The 19,768-nt window shown below is 39.4% G+C and overlaps 2 protein-coding genes and 1 long non-coding RNA gene across 8 annotated transcripts; 2 read left to right on the top strand and 1 right to left on the bottom strand.

Annotated features, from left to right (window-relative positions):
- Window positions 1-1,075: 1,075 nt before the first annotated feature.
- On the top strand, window positions 1,076-19,336 carry LOC147311456 (nectin-3-like). Of its 6 annotated transcripts, none has more exons than XM_086266950.1 (8): window positions 1,076-1,634; window positions 1,931-2,272; window positions 2,389-2,691; window positions 3,842-3,935; window positions 4,947-5,122; window positions 5,975-6,071; window positions 6,608-6,748; window positions 18,943-19,336. In XM_086266950.1, the coding sequence occupies exons 1-8, from the start codon at window positions 1,517-1,519 to the stop codon at window positions 19,025-19,027; spliced, it is 1,356 nt and encodes a 451-aa protein (XP_086123076.1). In that variant the 5' UTR covers window positions 1,076-1,516; the 3' UTR covers window positions 19,028-19,336. The 6 variants fall into 6 exon arrangements, with proteins under 6 accessions (XP_086123076.1, XP_086123079.1, XP_086123074.1 ...); XM_086266948.1 differs by lacking the exon at window positions 18,943-19,336 and adding an exon at window positions 7,063-8,467 and having other exon boundaries at window positions 1,079-1,634; XM_086266952.1 differs by having other exon boundaries at window positions 1,081-1,634; window positions 6,661-6,748.
- On the top strand, window positions 8,847-10,642 carry LOC147311457 (uncharacterized). The gene is made up of 2 exons (XM_086266957.1): window positions 8,847-9,191; window positions 10,081-10,642. The coding sequence occupies exons 1-2, from the start codon at window positions 8,932-8,934 to the stop codon at window positions 10,337-10,339; spliced, it is 519 nt and encodes a 172-aa protein (XP_086123083.1). The 5' UTR covers window positions 8,847-8,931; the 3' UTR covers window positions 10,340-10,642.
- Window positions 10,675-12,141, bottom strand: LOC147311458 (uncharacterized). The gene is made up of 2 exons (XR_015125402.1): window positions 11,781-12,141; window positions 10,675-10,943 (listed from the first exon to the last, which is right to left on the bottom strand). It is a non-coding gene; the product is annotated as an uncharacterized LOC147311458 (long non-coding RNA).
- Window positions 19,337-19,768: the final 432 nt, after the last annotated feature.

Below are 19,768 nucleotides of genomic sequence, written 5' to 3' on the forward strand. Positions count from 1 at the left end.
TGAAAATGGCGCCCAGTGTTTTATTCAGATTTCATGTGAGCCCCTCTGCCTGGTTTTTGGGTCCTGTGCCACCCAATTAAGGAAAATCCTGAATGCACCCCTGAAAAGAAAACTGTAGATCATTGGTTAAATGATCACCATGCAATATTTGTTTGTGCAGACCTGCCATAACTGTGGGGGACTAGTCCAACCGGAATAGTATGGTGAGGGGAGTTTTGTTCTTCCGGTGTTCTTTGTCGTGTGCTGGCGTACGCATTAAAGTTTTACAGCGGACTAACATCGAGAGTGATTATTGGCTCGTCGCATCACACGAGAGTGCTACAAAAACCAAAAAAACCCACTCTTTTCTCAGGCAGTGCAGACAGCAAGGATTTTGTTCCTCCCTGTGATCGCCGTTGTTTTGATGTACATTTAAAGCCATGTGTGTTTCCGTCGGTTACGCCGTTTAAAAGGCTCAACAGAAAGCTACATCCTTAATTCATCTCATGTGTGAAAGGTTTTATTTCCACCACCCGCCCACCCCTTCCCCCCTCTATCTCCCCTCTGTGTGTCACTGTCGGTATTAGTGATGGTAAATTTGATTCTTTTTACTGAATCGAGTTTTAATGAGTCACTCACCAAAGTGAATCGCATTTTTGAGTCATTTGATTCACTGAGTTAGTTGACCAGAGAGTGCAAAAAATGTACATTTTCACTCAAACTTAATTTGTTTCTCTTTTCATGTAAATCTTACTGCTAAGATGAATGATTCTAAAAGAAAACAACTATTTTATAGAGCAAAAAATAGCAAAAACATTTCTAAAATTAAGCAATTTCCTATCAAAATTGCTTAATAAACATTTATTTTGTTTATTTTTATTTTATTAGTATTTTCCTTAAATGTGTTAAGTATATATTTTCTCATCTAAATGTCTACTGAGCTGTGAGCCAGGGGACGGTAATGCGCCTTAACATTGGTTGCCAACCAAGAAGAAGAAGAAGCTGTGAGCCAGGAGGGAGGGGGTGAGTGAGTCCTGAGTGATTCGCTTACGCTTACGATTCAGCACAGTAAGGGAGGGGGTGAGTAGCTCAAATGTGCTGTTAGCATGTTAGCAGAGCGATGCTACTGTGAACCGAGGAGCTATTGTCTTGATGTGAGCTTCTATTCAGGGTTTTTTCTGCCAGTTCAGAGCAGAAATTATTTTGTTAAGATACTGGATGTTGTGTTTTTCACCACAATTTTAATTATAAGCTAGATACATTGCTGCTAACAGCAACAGGGATGAGTCAGTGAGTCAGTTGAGCTTGTGAATCATGATTCATGAGTCAGTAAAGTGATTCTCGAGTATTGAACGATTCGTTCATGATTCGCGCATCACTAGTCCGTATCCAGCCATTTTCAGCCCGCGTCCTTCTTTCTGTCTGCAAGACTCCCAAGAGAATCATCGGTCCTCTAACATTTTTGGGCTGTGGACTTTTTTCTCCCGGAAGTTGGAATGTGTAAATATTATGATTAGTGGACAGTAATGATTAGCGGATGGATGGAGCTGCTTCCTTTTTTGGCAGCTTCTGCCACAACATACCGGCCATATGTGACTCTGCGCTACTACGTGTCCTTCTCGTGATCGTGTCTCTTCTATGTGCTGATATAGAAGGTATTTTGTAGTGACTAGGCTACAATGAACTGAATTTGAATGTTATATTTGTCCACTGTAGCACCTTATTTTAATATTGACGCTTCAGAGATTTGGCTTGCAAGACATATGGCGTCAATGTGCGCTGCAGGGTCTTATTATGTTGTTGTTTTTTTTTTTTTTTAATCAAACTTTGTGGTTCATCAAACTGAATGGTTGTGTATCATCATTTATTATCTACGCCCCCAACCTCTCTCTCTCACACACATACACACACAAAAGAATTCATTAAATTTTTATCTGAATGCTTTTTACAGCTCTCCAAGTGACTGGTGGAAGTGTGACAGTGGAACAAGGAGGTACTGCTATCTTATCATGTTATGTCACTGGTACCAATGATGACCTGACACAGATTACCTGGCAGAGGAAGACGAGAGAAAAACCTCACAATGACAATTTCCTCACTATCCTACCCAGAGAGGGAGTGCAGTTTGTCAATGGAGGTGATGATCGATTTAAATATATCGGGAATTTTAATGACAAAAATGGAACACTCCAGTTATCCAATGTTGCCCTGAAGGATGAAGGCAGCTACACATGCATCTTCACCTTGTTTCCCAGTGGAAATCAGAAGACTGAGATAACTCTAAACTTGCTTGGTATAAAAAAACATAAAACAAAACTTTATTTCAAATATTGTGGGTGTTTGTGTGTGAGACAGACATTTTACCATTTTGCTTGCATGTTGACTGATTGTGTGCTGTAACTCTCCTAGTGCCTCCTTTCACAAACATCAAGGACAATCTTCCCACTTTGGGCACTGAAGAGGTTTTATTTGCTACCTGCATGGCTGCTGGATCGAAGCCTCCTGCAGAGGTGAGGTGGCTCACTGGTGCTTTGGGAGACAAAGTGAGGACGACGACAAACTCCACCCAGTATGACAACGATACAACTACCACTGTCAGCTCGTTGTTTGGTGTTCCTACGAGAGAGATTAACGGTCACCAGGTCCAGTGTGTCATCAGTGGTGGCTCACTGTCTACAGACAGAAGTCTCTCCTTCACTATACAGATCTACTGTGAGTATCAGCTGATGATGTAGTTTAATATTTGTCTTCTTTTTTTTATACTGTTGACTTAACAATTTTGATTATTAAATCAAATATTAAAAGTACACATGCACACCCAGGATTAACTGATTAAACTGCAACTGCAAAGCAATACTATATAACTTAATTACTTGCTACCAGTTGATCTGTGTTATCTACTCATGCAACAGAAATAGCTTCATCAATTATGGATAAAATAAAAGTAATAGCTGCACTTTTTTAAAACTATACCCTGCATCTTTGGTTTGAACAAAAGCAGACATAAACCCTCAAAACTTCATACTTTCAGGTAACCTTAAGTGTTAAGAGTTGACATGGTTTTGCTTTTTTTTCTTTGTTCATGAGTTAATTTGTTGATTTTTGTTTTTCCCAGTATGGGATACCAGCTTTATCCTTGTTCTCATGCTACTGTCATTCACTCATGTTGTCACAATAGCTGGATAAAGATTTTGCAAATGATGAGACGAGTAATGGAACCTGATCTGTGTCCTGAGACAGAACCACCCAGTTCAGTTGAAATGCAGAAAACTCAATAAAGTTGTGCATCAGTGTGTGTATCAGCACGGCTTTGGTAGGGGAAAAGTAGAATTGAAACTATGTCTGTTTAATCAAAGTTCAACTGTGTTTTTTTTTTTAACTTACTAGCAGTTGTGCAATGCACTATTTACATTGGTCATGTGAAATATAGGTTTGCACTATATATTTGCTCTCGGTAAGAGTGCAGATGTTCAGGTTAAAAATTAACTGTCAGCAGCTAAAGGCAAGTGACACGACACCATGGTGCACAGACTAGCTTAAACCTGTTTGTAAAGCTTGACAATGACTTCATTTGTTTCAGATCTGTCCAGTGAAGCAAAAATACTAGAGGCTGTTTTCAAAGTTAAAGCATGTGCTTCCAGTTGTGTGGGTTCTTTTTTTAAATGACACGGTTCATCTGTGGTGTTCTATTTCTGGTTGAAATCCCCATAAAGGCCATGCTTTTAAACAGAGCACCAACATGCTTGAATGTGTATGACAGGATCTCTCCTTGAAACTACATGAAAAGTACCCAAAATGCATTTCTTTGCTTGTTTGTTTTTTACATATTAACACAGGTCTTTCATTCTTTCTTTTTTTGCAGTTTCTCCCACAGAAGTGAACATTAGCGTGATTTCAGAGGACTCGTTCGAGTGTGTGACAGAAGCCAAACCAAATGCAAACTTTATCTGGAGCAGGTAAAGTAGTTTGAATATTGGTTTCAGTTGAAATATTCATTTCATTTCACGGGAGTGGTAATATTAAAGGCACTGAGTCTTCTATAGTGCTTGTCTACTCTCCTAGAGCACTCAAAGCGCTTTATACACACCCATTCACATAAACACTTTCTTCTATGCTTTTAAAGTACTCACTAACTAACATTCACACATATTCATACTCCAATGGATGCAACTTTTTAGTATCTGGCCAGTATCTTCCCCAAGCATGCTTGGCACGCAGACTGGGGGAGCCAAGGATCAAACCACCAACCTTCCATTCAGTAGATGACCATCTCTTCCTCCTGAGCTACAGCCACCCCCCAGGAAAGGGTGTTATCACCAAGCACATGTCAGTAAAGATGGTTTTAGAGTGTTTAGAGTGAATTTTGGACAATAAGCTGCAAACTATAATATCAGATGAAAGTTCAGTGTGAGCACTTTAGGCATATAAGCTGCAATCTGATTAAAATGTTTGTCTTGGATTGCAGAGGTAAGCAGGAGACAAAGAGGAGAGACATTATCTGAAGTTCTATGTACAAGTCGATCAATGTGTTCACCAAACAAGACAGTTGACTGTGAGCACACAATATCCTCATAGTTCCACTGGTTTTGCTGTTTTTAAGCAGGCCTGTGGTTAACCCTCTTGAGGCAGGCGTTGCCGATTTGCAACAGTTAAAAACTAACAACCTGATTACCCCACATACATATTTTATAAAGTTTTTTTTACTCAGAAGTACCACTGCAGGACTTGGTTGTGCATTAGCAACAAAAACTTAATTTGAGCCTGAGAGGGTTAAAACTAGCTGCACAGGCTGAAGTGACCTCATTTTAGTTTTAAAGAAACATGAAGGATGCTTCCAAAAATCTGACCTGCATAGATCCATCCACTCAATGTCGACCATAATTTATAAAACTGCCACCATTAACGTAGATGTTTAGCTTTTAGCACAACTCACATTTTTCTGCCTTCTCTGTACATTTCACGTTCAGGTCTCGTTCATGTTTTTCCAGATCTGGCCAGACTTTGCTGGAGTCTGCTGTCAAAGTAGATGGTGCAAAGCTACAACTGCTGAGCCTGACCTCTGATCTAAATGGCCTTTATCAGTGTGAAGCATCTAACACATATGGAAGTAAACGTGGTCAGCTCTACGTGCATGTGGCATCAGGTGAGGTCAGCTTGGATTTAGCCGTGCAGTTTGTCCAAATCTTTCTGGATTTGTTTCTGACTTTTGGATTTTAGCTTTTGTGGATGTTGCATCATTCTGATTGGGGCTGGGCCATATCATACCGTTCACGGTAATGCCAGTATAATGTTAGGCAACGATAAGAAAATGAAATATTGCGATAGAATATGGTTAAAACAAAGGCAGTGCCTTTGTTTTAACACGTTAACACGTTAGCGCCGTCCAGCCCCTCGCACGCAAATATTCACACCAGCAGTTGTCACCTTCTCACCGAGCTACTTGCCGATAGTCTTGTAATCCATTACAGCAGATCTACATTCTTGTCCATGATGTCCTTTGATAACTCTTTGGTCTTTCCCATGGTGCAGAGTTGGAAAAGAAGGAACCAATTCTGTGGTTTCTTCAGTTCAGGTCAGAAGTATCTGTGATTAATTGATTGGTTTAATCTGTCTGTCAGTCCGTTGAAACCAGAATTCTGGCTATTTGTTCTGGACTTTAGGTTGATATGTTGTCTCATTAAAATGAAACTACCATAAAAATTAGAAACAGTTCATTTCGTTCTGCTTTTCCCCAACTGTATCAGACAGCTTTCTCAGACCTTTCCCATCTTCTCTTCCTTTATCTTCACCCAAGACTAGAAAAGTTTTTGCTAGAACATTTTTGACCAACAGTACCAGAAGTGATCATTGTTAACCTGCCCTCAACCTACATGAGCTACATGTTTGATTTGTGTATGGTATATGTTTAAGTATTGTCTGAGTCATCTCAATATATGAAACATAAATGCCAGATAATGTAATTCTCATTATATCCTTCATTCTTGTGTCCCTGCAGGATCGTGCTCTGCTGCATGGGCCTTACTTGGTGTTTTGATTTTCCTGAGCATCGTTGGGGCTGCAGTATGGTACTTTTATGAACATGAAGATCAAAGGTACTTCATACATTAACTTGCATGTTTCCAAAATGTAGAATAATATTTAGTAGATCTGACTTTAAAGCATGTGGACCTACTGTCCAAACTGAAGTATAGACTCTTTAATTCAAAGGGGTTGACCAAAAAATGTTTTTATTTTTACTTTCGTTTTTTTTTTTTTTAAATACACAGTTTCTATTTTGAGGTGTTTGAATTTAAATGGACACTTTATTTAAAAGCTGTGTGGAATGCTTCTTTAGTTTTTCTTAAATTAAAGAGGAAAGTAGTATGGAAGTGTGGATAAATGAGCTCTTGACGGTAGTTAGTCAGGCCATACTTATGCTGCAAAATCAAAGCAATCTTATCAGAGAGAGTGCAAATCTTAGGAATGGCCTAATTGGCAGTTTTGATACTTTCTGTGGGGGGAAAAAGTGCACTAGTTAGCGTGTTACAATAGACAATAGCTCCTCGTTTGCCATTGGCCTTTGTTTCACGTATTTGGATATCTGACTTTTAACATTGGGTTACTCATTCACTTGATTGTTTTATTTCAGCGCTATTGCAGTGGTGTTGGAGGGATTTTTAATTAATGTCCCCAAAATTCCAGGCATAGGTTTGCACTTTTTTGGCAGCGTGTCCCAACAAATGAATCAGCTGGTGACAGTGCAGCGCAGTAAGAACAACGTCAGACAGAGGTCAGTAACTGTTAATTTGTTGAAATATGCAGTTTTTTCACTCAAAGTTTAATTTCTCTCTCTGAATATTTTGACGCTAATGACTTTATTTAATGTAAAAATCTTTGTTTTGCAGTTATGGTAGATATATTAGTAGTTTTAGTTTTAAACAAGTCATTTTATTAAATCTGCTCTTCTTAAAAAATGAGTGTGTGTGTTGAATATGATAGAAGTTTAAATGGTCTTTTTAAAATATGCAGATACACTGACGGTCTTTGCATGTTCAGCTAAAATTAAAACCATTTTAAACAAATGTTCTGAACTGTCTACCACAGCAATCTCCCTGACAGCTGTGGAAGCAAAGGATGGACTATATCTGTACTGAAAGCTCTCAAGTTCTCAAGTCAGCTGGTAAATGAACAGATGGAGAACCGGTGGACATACTTGGTGTTCGTTTATCTCTCTGCCCCCTTTTTGTTTATCATCTCTTAGTTTTTAATGAAGTTTAGTTATAGCTTTCTTGTCACTACCACAGCATTTAGGGTGTACATACCAGCTCTGGCTAATATGAATGGCAGTTTTTCTGTGACTGTTCACAGAAGATAACTGTTCTTTCTGTTCTTCATCTCCTGATAACACAAGCCGTTAAGCTACTGAGGATAACAACCCACAGGGCTTCTGTTTAAAACAATGTTATCAGTGTTATCAGTAGACCACAGAGACCATAAGGTTCAGACAGTACAAACAGTCAAGCGAAGCACACCGTCTGAATACCTTGTAATTCCAACCAGTAAGATTACCACATAGTATATAATACTTGAGTAATACAGCCCCACCCTTGTTTGTACATGGGGGTGAAAGCAGATGTTTTGCTCGGATAACCTAACGTAAAGCAACATACAAGGAAATTTGAAAGAGGAAAAAAAATCTTTAAAAAGGTTAGAATGAGACTTTTTTTTTACTGTGTTGAATCATAGGGTTTTTGTTTATTTTTTTTAAATTAATTTTAATAAAATTAAAGGTCTTCACCCTGCTGAAATCTTTTCCTTTAACTGTAAAAAGTAACACGTTGCAGCATTTTCCAGGAGAGTGCAGCTTTCCTGGAAAACGAAAGCTACACTTTCGTTTTCCAGGAAAACTGGAAAATTTGGTTTCTCTCATCAGTCATTAATCGTAATCGGTGTATTTACTAAGATTGGATGCTGCAGTCTTTGTGATCTGTCTCATGTTTCCTGTTTTACTTTGACAGTCCCTGTCCTATGTAAATGTTTTCAGTTTTGCTTCCCCTTCGTCTTGTAACGCTTCATTACTCCCAGCTGTGCACTCCTCCTTTGTCTCGTTCCCTCATTACACCTCTGTGTATTTAAGCCCTGTGTTTTCCTTGTTCTGTGTCGTGTTGTACCCTCACTGTGCTGTGTTTTCGTCTCTCTGTTTCTGGTAGCATTCTAGTTCTCTGTTCGCAGTTTTGTTTCCCAGTTCCCCAGTTTTTCTAGTTAGTGCTTCGTGCTTTGAGTTTCTAGTTTTAGTTTCCTTGAATTCATATTCAAGTTTCCAAGTTTCAGTCTCCAAGTCCAGCATTTGAGTCCTACATCCTGCTGCACACAGCACACCTTGACAACGTATTGTTATTCTTATTGTATTCTAATTTTTGCGTCATAACTTTTGCACTGTCCACTTCCTGCTGTGACAAAACAAATTTCCCACGTGTGGGACTAATAAAGGTTATCTTATCTTATCTTATCTTATCTTATTAGTTTGCCCTTTGATGTTATCTTTCTGTTTTCCTTATCTTCACTTCCTGTCATAATGCGCAGTGTGAGGAATGATTTAATAAAGGAACTGATAAGCAAAAGTAAACAGTTAAATTCAGGCACAGATCCAAAGTAAGCATAGGGTAATTGATACAGAAGTAAAAGCAAAGATTTGTCCAGGTGTGATCTCCCTTCATGAATCACCACCTTACGGTGTGTTCACACCGAACGCGATGGACGCGAATAAAACGCCCCAAACGCCCCTAATTTGACGCGTGTACATTCGCGTCTCAACGCGTGTCCAAGAAAAATCCATCGCGCGTCAAAATATGATATTTTGACGCGCATGAACCGGAAATGTGGGAGGAATGTGGGAGGGAGTTGTGCCAGACCGGTATCTTTGCAAGATGGCAGCTATCGAGCTAGCGCTTGAAGAGAGAGTCTCCCTTCTCTATGTACTGTGGAGAGCAGAGCAGCAGCGTAAAAGACGTCCTCGCCGTACCTGGGTCCATCAGGTCCTCCAGAGGCATGAGCAGTTTGGTGAGTTTCACCACTTGCTCCAGGAGCTGCGCCTGGATGACGGCCGATTCCAGCGCTATCACCGTCGGCCAGTTTGAGGACCTGCTTTCCCTCGTCGGTCCCAGCATCGCCCGCCTAGACACCAACTACAGACGCTCAATCCCACCTGCAGAGCGCCTGTCCGTCTGCCTGAGGTTAGTAAAACTATTTAATACGGTAGTCCTTTATTGATACCTGTGCTAATATGCTAATCCATCCAGTTATACACTGCTAACATGGATGTGCTATGCTAACAGTGAATGCTGTCGGTGTTTACTGAAAGCAAACTGTGGTACAGAGACGACTCTTTATAATATTTCTAGTGATACTCAGAAGGTCTCATCAAGTCCCGATTTAATTCGATTTATGCTGTTATCAGTGTTTGCATGATAGCATGGCTGTGGTGTCACATCAATGTATGCGCTCGGTGTTTGCTGATATCAAACTGTAGCATTAGGACCACTGAGTTAACCTTTGTAGTGATACTCACTCCTTTTTTATTTAGACCTGGTTTAATTCTGGGATAGTTGAATATTTGTATATAATCCCTGCAGCTGTCAGACTCTATAGCAGGGGTCACAGCCTTTATTAAAACTGAGTTAGATAAAACTGTGAACAGTTTGGTTCATCTCTAGTTACATGGTTCTATCTTGATAAGCTGTCTTATCACAGATTAATTTTTCAAAAATATTAATGATTTAAGCAAGGAAAGGGCTACATGTCAACACACAACTCTTTATTTCTATTAATGTCTTACTTCATTCCTACCTGATTGACATGTTTAGGAATTATGAGTGATTGGCTCACTGTAGTTGTGAAAGTTGCTACCAATCAAATTATGATATGTTAAAGTTAAAACAAAACACAACTGTTTTAGATATTATCTAATATACATTTTGTAATTATCCTTATAATTACAAAATGTTTTATGTAAGATTTAAGTTTTGTGATTTAAATCTGACATCACAAAAGTATTTTGGAATTTGAATAATGTATTTTGTAACTGCAGTACACATAATACTGATTTTGAACAATTTTGTCCAGGTTCCTTGTCACCGGGGACTCCTTCAGGACCAAGCGTTCAGTTTCAGAGTCGGTGTGTCAGATCATCCCCCAGGCAGCGACGTCCATCTGGGACTGTCTAGTGGACGACTTCATGGCTGTGCCTTCACCTGGAGACTGGCGGTCCATCATAGAGGGATTCCAGGAGCGCTGGAACTTTCCTCTGTGCTGTGCAGCTCTGGATGGGAAGCACATCCAGACAAAGGCACCCCATATATCATATAGGAGACACACACATTGATATACACTAAATATTCATTTCATTTCTTTTTTGTGGTGCCCAAATTGATGCACCTGCTTGATTTTGTTTAAACAATTATTGCACACTTTCTGTAAATCCAGTAAACTTCTTTTCACTTCTCAAATATCACTGTGTGTGTCTCCTGTATGATATTTAACTGACATTTTTTATTGTAACAACCAACGATTTATACAGGAAAATAATGTCTATTAACAAGGTTGCCCAAACTTCTGCATCCCACTGTATCAGTATATTTTGTCATTAGTATAATATGAAATAAATTCTACATGTGTCAAGTTGTGTGCCAACATTTGCTGTGTAGTAGAACTGAGACATTAGTCATTATAAACATTTATTTGAAATAATATTAAAAGTCTCAAACAGAAAAACATTAAACATAAATATATAAAATATAAGAATTTACAGAGAGACAGGAATAAAAAGGACCAGCTGCTCTCCAGAGCAGGAACAAGGCTGAGGAGGAAATGCTCCATTGGAGACTGGTGTGGCCTCTTCAGGGACTCCAGGATGGCCAGCTCCACCGCCGATGGACCGTCCTGGGACCCGTCCCTCATCTGCCTCGGAGCCGTCCTCCTCTGTGGGCCTGTAAAACAGCACAAAACACAAAGAAATGAGAAGGCTGCTACTAGATTTTAATTTCAACATTGAAAAAAAAAAAAAAAACAATAACAGGATATAATCAGATTGGTTGTAGATATTTAGTAAAGGTGATCACAAGGGAATCCCACCGACTAAAAAGGTATCAGTGCTTGCTGTACATATCTGTGGGTGCAGCAGCAGGAGCTCAGGGACTGGGGATGCTCTGCTGCAGAATCAGTTGGTTCTATCAATACAGTATTAAATGTTAACAGGTTGGATATAATAATCGTAGAGTAGACAGTGGTCCCTCATTTATTGCAGGGGTTCTCAGAATAACTAGCCCCTGGTCACAGTTCTCACAATTGATTCTCAAAGTGCAAACCTTTGTAGATTGCAAAACGTAAAAGTATTATTATGCCGCGGTTTGTCTTCATCTGCCCGCCACTTTCGTGCGCCTTTTTCCCTCACGGTGCAGGTGTCTATTTCCGAATGAGGCTCATAGTTATGGGTGTTTTTGTGCTGTTTTTTCTATTGGACGCGATGGTTATCAAAACCAAACGTGATAAATTTGGCAAGCGCAGGAGATTTGTCAATCAGGCTGCAGAATGCAATGCTGTACTGTGCAATAAAAAATCAGCGAAAAAGCAAAGCAGTGACGGATGAACAGCGGGACCACTGTGTGCTGTTTATTAATAAACAATAAAATATATTCCTAAATGACAACATGCATAAAAGCAGAACGGTATTTGTACGTCAGTGGGAAAATAGCGGTGGCTTGCTAGCTTTTGTGCGGCTTCCCCGGGTCAGTGAAAACTTTCAAAAGAGAAATGAATGAACTTACCAGGTTGCCCGATCTCTTCACATATCTTCCTCCAAGCTCGGTCCTTTTTATTCCTGTCTCGGTACTGAAAGCAGCTGGTGTTGTACAGCTCCGAGTTGTTTGCTACCGCATTGATTAGCCTTCCCCTCCATTGAAGTATGAAAGGCTTTGGCTGGATCTGCCCCTTTGACCTAGGTAACAGCCACGTCACCAGGCTCCTGATTGGTTGTCGCGGCGCGATTTGACGCTGGAGTTCAGATTTTTCCAACTCGAGCGGTAGACGCGAAACGCGCGTATGCACAAAATGCAACACAAAAACTCACGCGCGTGGTTTTATTCGCGAGTCAAACGCGCCAGACGCGCTACACTGACGCGCGTTTCACGCGTTTTCGCGTTTTCGCGACGCAAATCTGCTTCCGAATTTTCGCGGGACCCGCAATCGCGCGTCATCGCGCCTTTCCATTGACTTTACATGTAAACCTGACGCTCTATTCGCGTCCATCGCGTTCGGTGTGAACACACCGTTATCACGGTGAAGGGGTTTGCGTGTCCTTCTGATCCCAGGAGCTTTGTTGTCGAGGACAGTTTGGTCCTGGTAGGGTCTCCCTAGGTAAATTGGTCATGGGTAAAGGGCCAGACCAAGTGTGATTCAAAAGAGTTTGATGATGAGAAGTTACTTGACAGAATCTTGGTTACCAGGGGCCCTTCATAAAGCCAGGCTTAGTCAAGGGGCTTTTTATTAAAAACCTATTATTCATGGGTCCTGGCTGACCCCAGTTACTCCAGTGAACCCATCACCTGCTGGAGGGGCCATAGTGGTCCAGTGTTATGTGAATCGGGTGCTAAAACTGGTTTGTGATATATGGTGATAATCAAGTGTTCCTTTTTGAGCAGTGTACTTTGTTGGCTATCATACATAATGAGATGGAAAGGTTTTCTAAAATATCCACTCAGGCAAAACAAGCTTTGTTAATGATTCATAACTCCAGCTGCTGTAGGTGGAGAGCAGTGACCAGTCTATAAAGTCACACTTCATACATGGATTTATGAAATTTATTGCTAATTAACAAACATTCATTGTTTTATGATTAAAATTTTTTCCCCACCACATTGGTCACCAGAGATGGGCAGTAAGGCGTTACAAGTAACGCCTTACTGTAATCTGATTACTTTTTCAGGTAACGAGTAAAGTAAGGGATTACCATTGCAAAAACGGTAATTAGATTACCGTTACTTTCCTGTAGGAACGCTGCGTTACTGCGTTACTAAAACCGTGATTTTTTTTTTTTTTTGTGTGAGACTGTCTCATGAAAGTGACGTAAGCGAGTGCTACATTCGTGACAACAGCTGTGTGCAGATCAACAACGGATCATATATCGAGTGCGGGAGAGAGTATGAGCATGCAGCGTTTAAAGCATGGAAGTACTGACCTTATTTTGAGTTTGATTCCATAAAAAGTGACAAAAACATTAGTGTCCGTTGTGCGTGGGAAGAAAACTTCTTTTTACAGTGGAAAAAAAACCCCTAAACCTCCAAGCAAGCACCGAGTGCGCAACGATGTAATGGGAAACTCACAGAGAAACTCGCGGATTCTGCGGTACACCTGCACCAGGGCAAACCTCCGCCTACCCCACTCCTGCTTTACAGGTGAAAATAGAGCAACAGGACCGCTAGTCTTTGATTTTATTTATTTTCTGCTGTGTTTTACTTGCATCTATTTGAAAGAGTGAGTGTAAACACAAAAAAAATATATTTTATGTGCTGGAATGTGCAGAAAATAAGTTTAAATGTTAAACTAATTTATTAAAGTCAGAGAATGTTGCATATAGTTAAATTTTTTGCTTGATGCATAAAGTTAAAAGATTAAAACTAATAAAACACGTTTTAAAAAGAGACTTTTCCATTTGATTACATTTTGTATGATGGATTATGCAGAAAAAGTAGAATTAGGCTGAAAGATCTATCACTTTATCACCTACTCAGGTTGTAAATCGTGTTTTTAAAAAGTAACTAAGTAATTAATTACTTTTGAAAATAAGTAATCAGTAAAGTAATATGATTACTTTTTTGGGGAATTAATTGGTAATTAGTTACTGATTACTTTTTTCAAGTAACTTGACCAACACTGTTGGTCACTGACTGAAATATTATGTGATAGATTAGAAGGTGGGCATTTTGTTAGTGTGATGTCAAGTTTACATTTTTTTTAATGATTTTCCATGTTTTCATGTGTTAAGTGCATATTCTAAATTATTATCATTAAATTCTGAGGTTTTTTTGTTTTTTTTAAATGTTCTAGTCTTGTTGAGTCACAGTTTCCATTGTCTCAGTGGTCATGATGGTACTTATGTGAATGTTTGAGTATAAAACTTACAATGTTTACAGTTTTAAACCAGTCAAGCAGACATGTCAGCACTGCAGCTATTAATAATAGCTATTAAAACAATACCTCTTTTTATACTAGAAATGTATTCTGGTACTGCCTTAAGTTTTTGTTTTGGCTGCTTCACTTTTGTAAAAGGTTAATTAGCATATTTAACAGCTGTTTATAAACAAGCTTCTAAAGTCATGTCAATGAAACCCTCTGTTTTGTGTTGAATTCATTTGTGAACTACGAGTATACAAACTTAAGACAGAAAGCAAAGTCAGCAAAAACAGAATTTATGAAATGTGCAGTGTCAAAGGTCACATTATACTTTCATGTTTTCGCAGATCTGTTGATTTGCTGTTTGCAGTTCAGGAAAACTTGAGGTGTTTTCTTACATTTAATGTAAATGACTCTGAATTGGATGGTGGCTGGTTGGAGGGCATACTGTATGTATTATTACATGTTGCCTACCTTCAGTACCGGAAGGGGGCCACAGCAGCATGTTGTTTTATTTTTATTTTAGGATAGAAACTGTTGACTCATTTTGTCTGGATCTTGTTGCTGAATTTGCGTTTAGATTTAATAATGGATGTAAAGATATTTTTCGCCTTTTGCATAGCTGAGTATGGTAAATTCAGTTACATAAATTTTAATCCTTGTTAGCATTAGCAACACTTGCGTGTGTATTTTAACTCTACACTTTATATTATTTATCAAGTTTTTGTTCTTTTCTTTAAACCTAACAATGAAGACATGACACTTTCTGTTTTCTAAACCTTTTGAAAAAGTAAGATCAGTAAAACTGTTTTAATTTTTAATGTATATCCATGCACTGCACATGATAACAGTGGTTCTCAAGCTGTGGAACATGGACCAGGTATTGAAGCATCATGGGAAAAAAAGTTTTTGATTGTTTTTTGTTGTTTTTGTAAAGGTCATTAAAAAACAAGAGCCTGTTGCTCTTATTGTCAACTTTTAACTAAAATTCATCTTGTATCTTTTTGATTTGTTAATGACTGTTTAATTACTTGACTAATTACAAACTCCTTGGTGTGGGCAAAAAAAATTTTTTTTTTAATTATTTATTTTTGCATTTGTAATTTTGGCATGTCAGAAAGTTTGAGAACCAATGTGTTAAAGCAGAAAACGATTTATCACCATTAATTATTATTATATTTTAATACCAAATAGCCTATACTGGTGCCTCAAATGGCTGAAGAAGTTTTACATTTATTTCATTTTTTTTGTGTGTTGTTTTGCTCTTTTTGTAGTTTTAGATCTGTTGCAGTGTTTGATCAATGACTGTAGAAAACATGGACGACGCGATAGCTCCCAAAAAATGAAGCCAAAACGTCTCTGTCGCCCCCTGGTGTCTGGCTGAAGTGTAGGTCATAAACCTCGCCTCCTCCATGTTAGTGGATATGATTCTTTCTTTTGTTATCAATAGTTCTCATCGCGTTGATTCATGTCTAAGGGGTCTCCTTTCCCATAAGTTTGATTCTAATTACTAACGGGGCGATGTTAAATTGGGGTGTAACGTCATCATAGCAGCTTTGACTGACAGCTGCAGTCACGGGGAAACTTGCGTATCTCTGTTCAGGAATAGCAGATCGAGCATAGGCTCTGAGAGGAGGGCCAGCGTTTACGTTACAAAACCACGACCGAGTGTTTTAACCTGACAGCCTGAGGTGTTCTTCAGTAAACTGGACAACCCGACAGAAGGATCCGAGGCCCTGCTTCACTTTTTCAGTAAGTTAAACGTGTTTGTAAGATCATCCGTAACTACCGTCCTTAGCTAGGTCCTGAGACCTAGCTAAAATGAGCACGCGGCTGTCGGGGAAACGTGTTTTTAAAGTTCGTTTAGCTAATCCGTGCAGATGAATGAATTTACCCTGACTAAAGAAATCAAGAGAAACGTCCCGAGTTGCTCAGTCACTAATTACCGTTACTGTACTTTTATTACAAGTATTATACTGTAAAAGCAACAGGTTGCACTCTGCTTCAGCTCAGAGCTGCAGAGCTGATTATTAAATATATTCAAACAGCAGCATGTTTTCAGTCTCTTGTAGGGTTGCCAACTCCCTGAAAAATAAATAAGGGACACCTCGTGGCCAGGGCCGGGCGACCCAGTTGTCTTCACCCTTCCCAGTGTGGTGAATTTTCTAGCTCTTTTTTTGTGTGTGAAATTATTTTTTTTAACCATTTGACTTTAAGTTGATTTAAGTAGATGCATATTCTATTCTTTGTGATATGAACACATGTGAAACAAATGATCATTTAGCCATTTATTTTTAGCTCAAAATGACAACATTAACACAATAAAACAGGCCTCTTTCTTAAACAGAAGCCTGTCATGCTTAACTTTTGAGAATATAAGTAAATCTTTCTTTAAAAGAACTTTGTCCTGCTTAACTTAAAATAATAGAAAACAATAGAAAGAAAAATATTCTTGTAACAGTGCACATTTAGTGCATTTAGTACAATTGGCTTCAGTTGAGGTATTATTTCAGCTTTTCTAATGCTAATCAGCTGCTCCTGTTTGTAAACCCGCTTGTTCACATGATTACGCATCTTAACTCATCATCATTATTCATCTATGTATTACTTTTATGTATTAGTTATCAATTTGTTGTAATCATCTATCCTTGCAGTTGTTTATTACACAAAATAAATTATATTATCACACTTCTGGCCACATAGCGCTGATATTCACTGCACATGCCCATATTAACTTTTTCCAGCCAGGTGTTTTCCTTTTCCCATTCTTCCCTTTCTCTGAGGGGAACAAACATTGCTGCTCTAATGCTGGGCTCACACTGTGCGGTTTCAGGCCCATTTTGAGCCGATTTTTGAGTGATCGGACCGATTTTGGCCTTCATTGTGCGTCGTGTAGTATACGTGGGGTAACGAGAAGTGATTAACACCTCACGACCAGCTCCCGATCATCAATCGCTCGTGAGGGTGTCACCTAGGGCTGCCACAAACGATTATTTTGATAGTCGACTAGTCACCGATTATTTTTGCGATTAGTCGACTAATCAGATCATCATCCACTGGACGTAAAACTACAGCTTATATAACTATCATTAGCTTACAGCTTTAAGCTTTTAAGGTGCTAACTAAAAATAAAGACAAGATGATAGTTTATTAAATTTTAATGAAATTTGCAGATTGTTTCGGTAAAGTTTAATAAACTCCTTGCTATCTAAAATATAACAGGACACCGGGGTATATTCTCCAGCATCTCACACTTCTGATAATCAGCTGTCTGCTTGACGTTTATTCAGCTGTGTAAAAACTATAACTTTAATCTCAGACAAACCGATTTACTCAGGAACAAATAAAATACTAAAAAAAAAAAAAAGCCAAACAACAACATTTTTAATTTATCTAAGTGACTCATATATATTTAACCTGAGTCGCGAAAGACGGCGGTGGGTTTGAAAACAATTTGCCGGGAGTCCGGTGTTCTCACGGCGCTAGTGACCTAGCCCCCGGCTAGCTATCGAGCTAGTGGGTAACAGACGTCTCCGAAAACGTCGGAGCGCTTTTGAAAATATGTGGTGTCCTGATAAACTGAGCCGATATTTGAGGTTTACACAGCTACATTCTCGCCTGAAAATATGTTAAACGTTTATTTTGTGACCCAGAAAGAATAATAAGAGTAATATTAAAACTAACTAGCTACCGCCATTGTTGGAAACTAAGCTGGGCCGCGCTATGAATTCTGGGACACAGCTGCTTCTTCTTCTTCTTCGGGGTTTAACGGCAGCTGGAATCCTTGTACATGCAGTGCTGCCATCTTCTGTTTCAGTCCGTTATTACACTCTTAAATCCTGCTATTATTCCTGCGTCTTTTGCGATCTTACAAAGCTTCAAACGACACGTCGACTATTAAATCAGTCGTCGACGATTTTGATAGTCGACGTAATCGTGACTAGTCGACAAATCGTGGCAGCCCTAGTGTCACCACAGGCGCTCACACTGCTCACGCGCAAACGTCGGTGAAAAAGACGGAGCAGCACGGCAGTGCCGCGTGTGATCTGGACACAAGCGATGGAGGCACAACTTGTAGAACTTTGGAAAGCTCATCCGAGCCTTTTCGATGTGGCATCACAAAATTATCACGACCACAACAACCGTGAAAATAGTTGGATTTACATTGGTGCTCAATCACAGCTGCCTGATCAATGTTTTTCATTAGCAATTTAGCAAAGTTGATGGTGGTGGTGTGTCTGTGTGAGTGAAAGACAGAGAGAGAGCGACAGATTTTCTGTTATAACCTTCATTTTATGGACGCACAGCGACCTTTCCTCGACCAATGAGATGAGCGGTAATCTGAATTGTCATACTCGAATTGTCACAAGTGTGCTGTCAGCTCATTGGTCACAAAGCAGGAGAGGGGCTGGGAATTATGTTTTCAAACAAAGTGTTAATTCCATTAAAAGTTATAGACTACTTTTGATTATCACTGTATTACGGGACAAAGTGCGTCCCTTATTAGCTCAATACGGGACGTGTACTTTTGTTTCGAAATACGGGACGATTCCGTTTTTTAAGGGACGGTTGGCAACCCTAGTCTCTTGCCACATCTTTAAAGACAGTAACACCAATTTATTTTTTTAAAGCTTGTACTTCAGTAACTCCTCATTAATAAGTAACTATGGATTGAACCGTAGAACTGAAAAAAAAATGTAAGAGAAGAGCTTCAGATCCTGGGTGTGTGAGGACAGAGAAGGATCAGCTTTATTTGGGATTTGAAAGATAAACTTCATATTTCAGTTTGTGATGATTCTGTTCTCATTGTGATTACAGGAGCTGCCCTCAGATTTGGACCTCAGCACCAACCAGTGAGAGCAGACAGATCATCCATCATGTTCACATGTTAGCTGCAAAATGAACTGATGAAAACAGTACAAAGGTTAAAGTACCACATGTGCTGTCAGTGAAAGCTGCAGCTGTTTTATTGACAAAGTTAAAGACAAAAAGTCAAAAGGACTAATCACCCATGTAACTGTGTCACTATATATCAGCATTAACAGGACCTCAGCTTGGTTTTTCAGCGAGCTGCTGATCTCAGACCTGCACAGCTTCTGTTTTAAACACTTGATGTACTCAGCTGCATGAAGAGCACAGCTGATTTTCTCTGACACAATTAAATAAAACCTGATGAAGCTCAAAGGTCATCACTTGTATGTCAAACTACAAACTTGTGATCTGGAATTCCTTTACAGTTTTTTGCACATTAAAAAAAACGAGTATTTATAACATTACACAAACCAAAGGTCTCCATCACAGTGTTCATGAAATGCTGGGTTTATCCATCTCCTGGGGTCGGCCTGCGGTGGAGCTCTGAAGATTTCCCTGTGAGGGAGCTGCTGGTGAAGATCATGAGTCCTGCTTGATCAGTGCAATGAGCTTCAGTGTTCCTGGTGATTCTTAAATGAAGCCTCTCTCAGTGGGTCAACAGAACATCTGGCACAGGACAGCTGTGCCAGATGTTCACCTACAACCTCACCTGCAGTCAGCCTGGAATCCAGAGCCACACCACCAATCTCAGGATTTTCTTTAAGTCAGGTGTGGCCAGTGCTATCCTCTATGATGTTGCATGCTGGGGCGGCAGGTTGAGGGTTGCTGATGC

The sequence above is a fragment of the Aulonocara sp. 'chitande type north' Nkhata Bay genome, linkage group LG16 (assembly GCF_057382095.1).
Source record: "Aulonocara sp. 'chitande type north' Nkhata Bay isolate Kocher_YH1m ecotype deep benthic linkage group LG16, A_spYH_male_GT1.1, whole genome shotgun sequence".
Classification (NCBI taxonomy): Eukaryota; Metazoa; Chordata; class Actinopteri; order Cichliformes; family Cichlidae; genus Aulonocara; species Aulonocara sp. 'chitande type north' Nkhata Bay.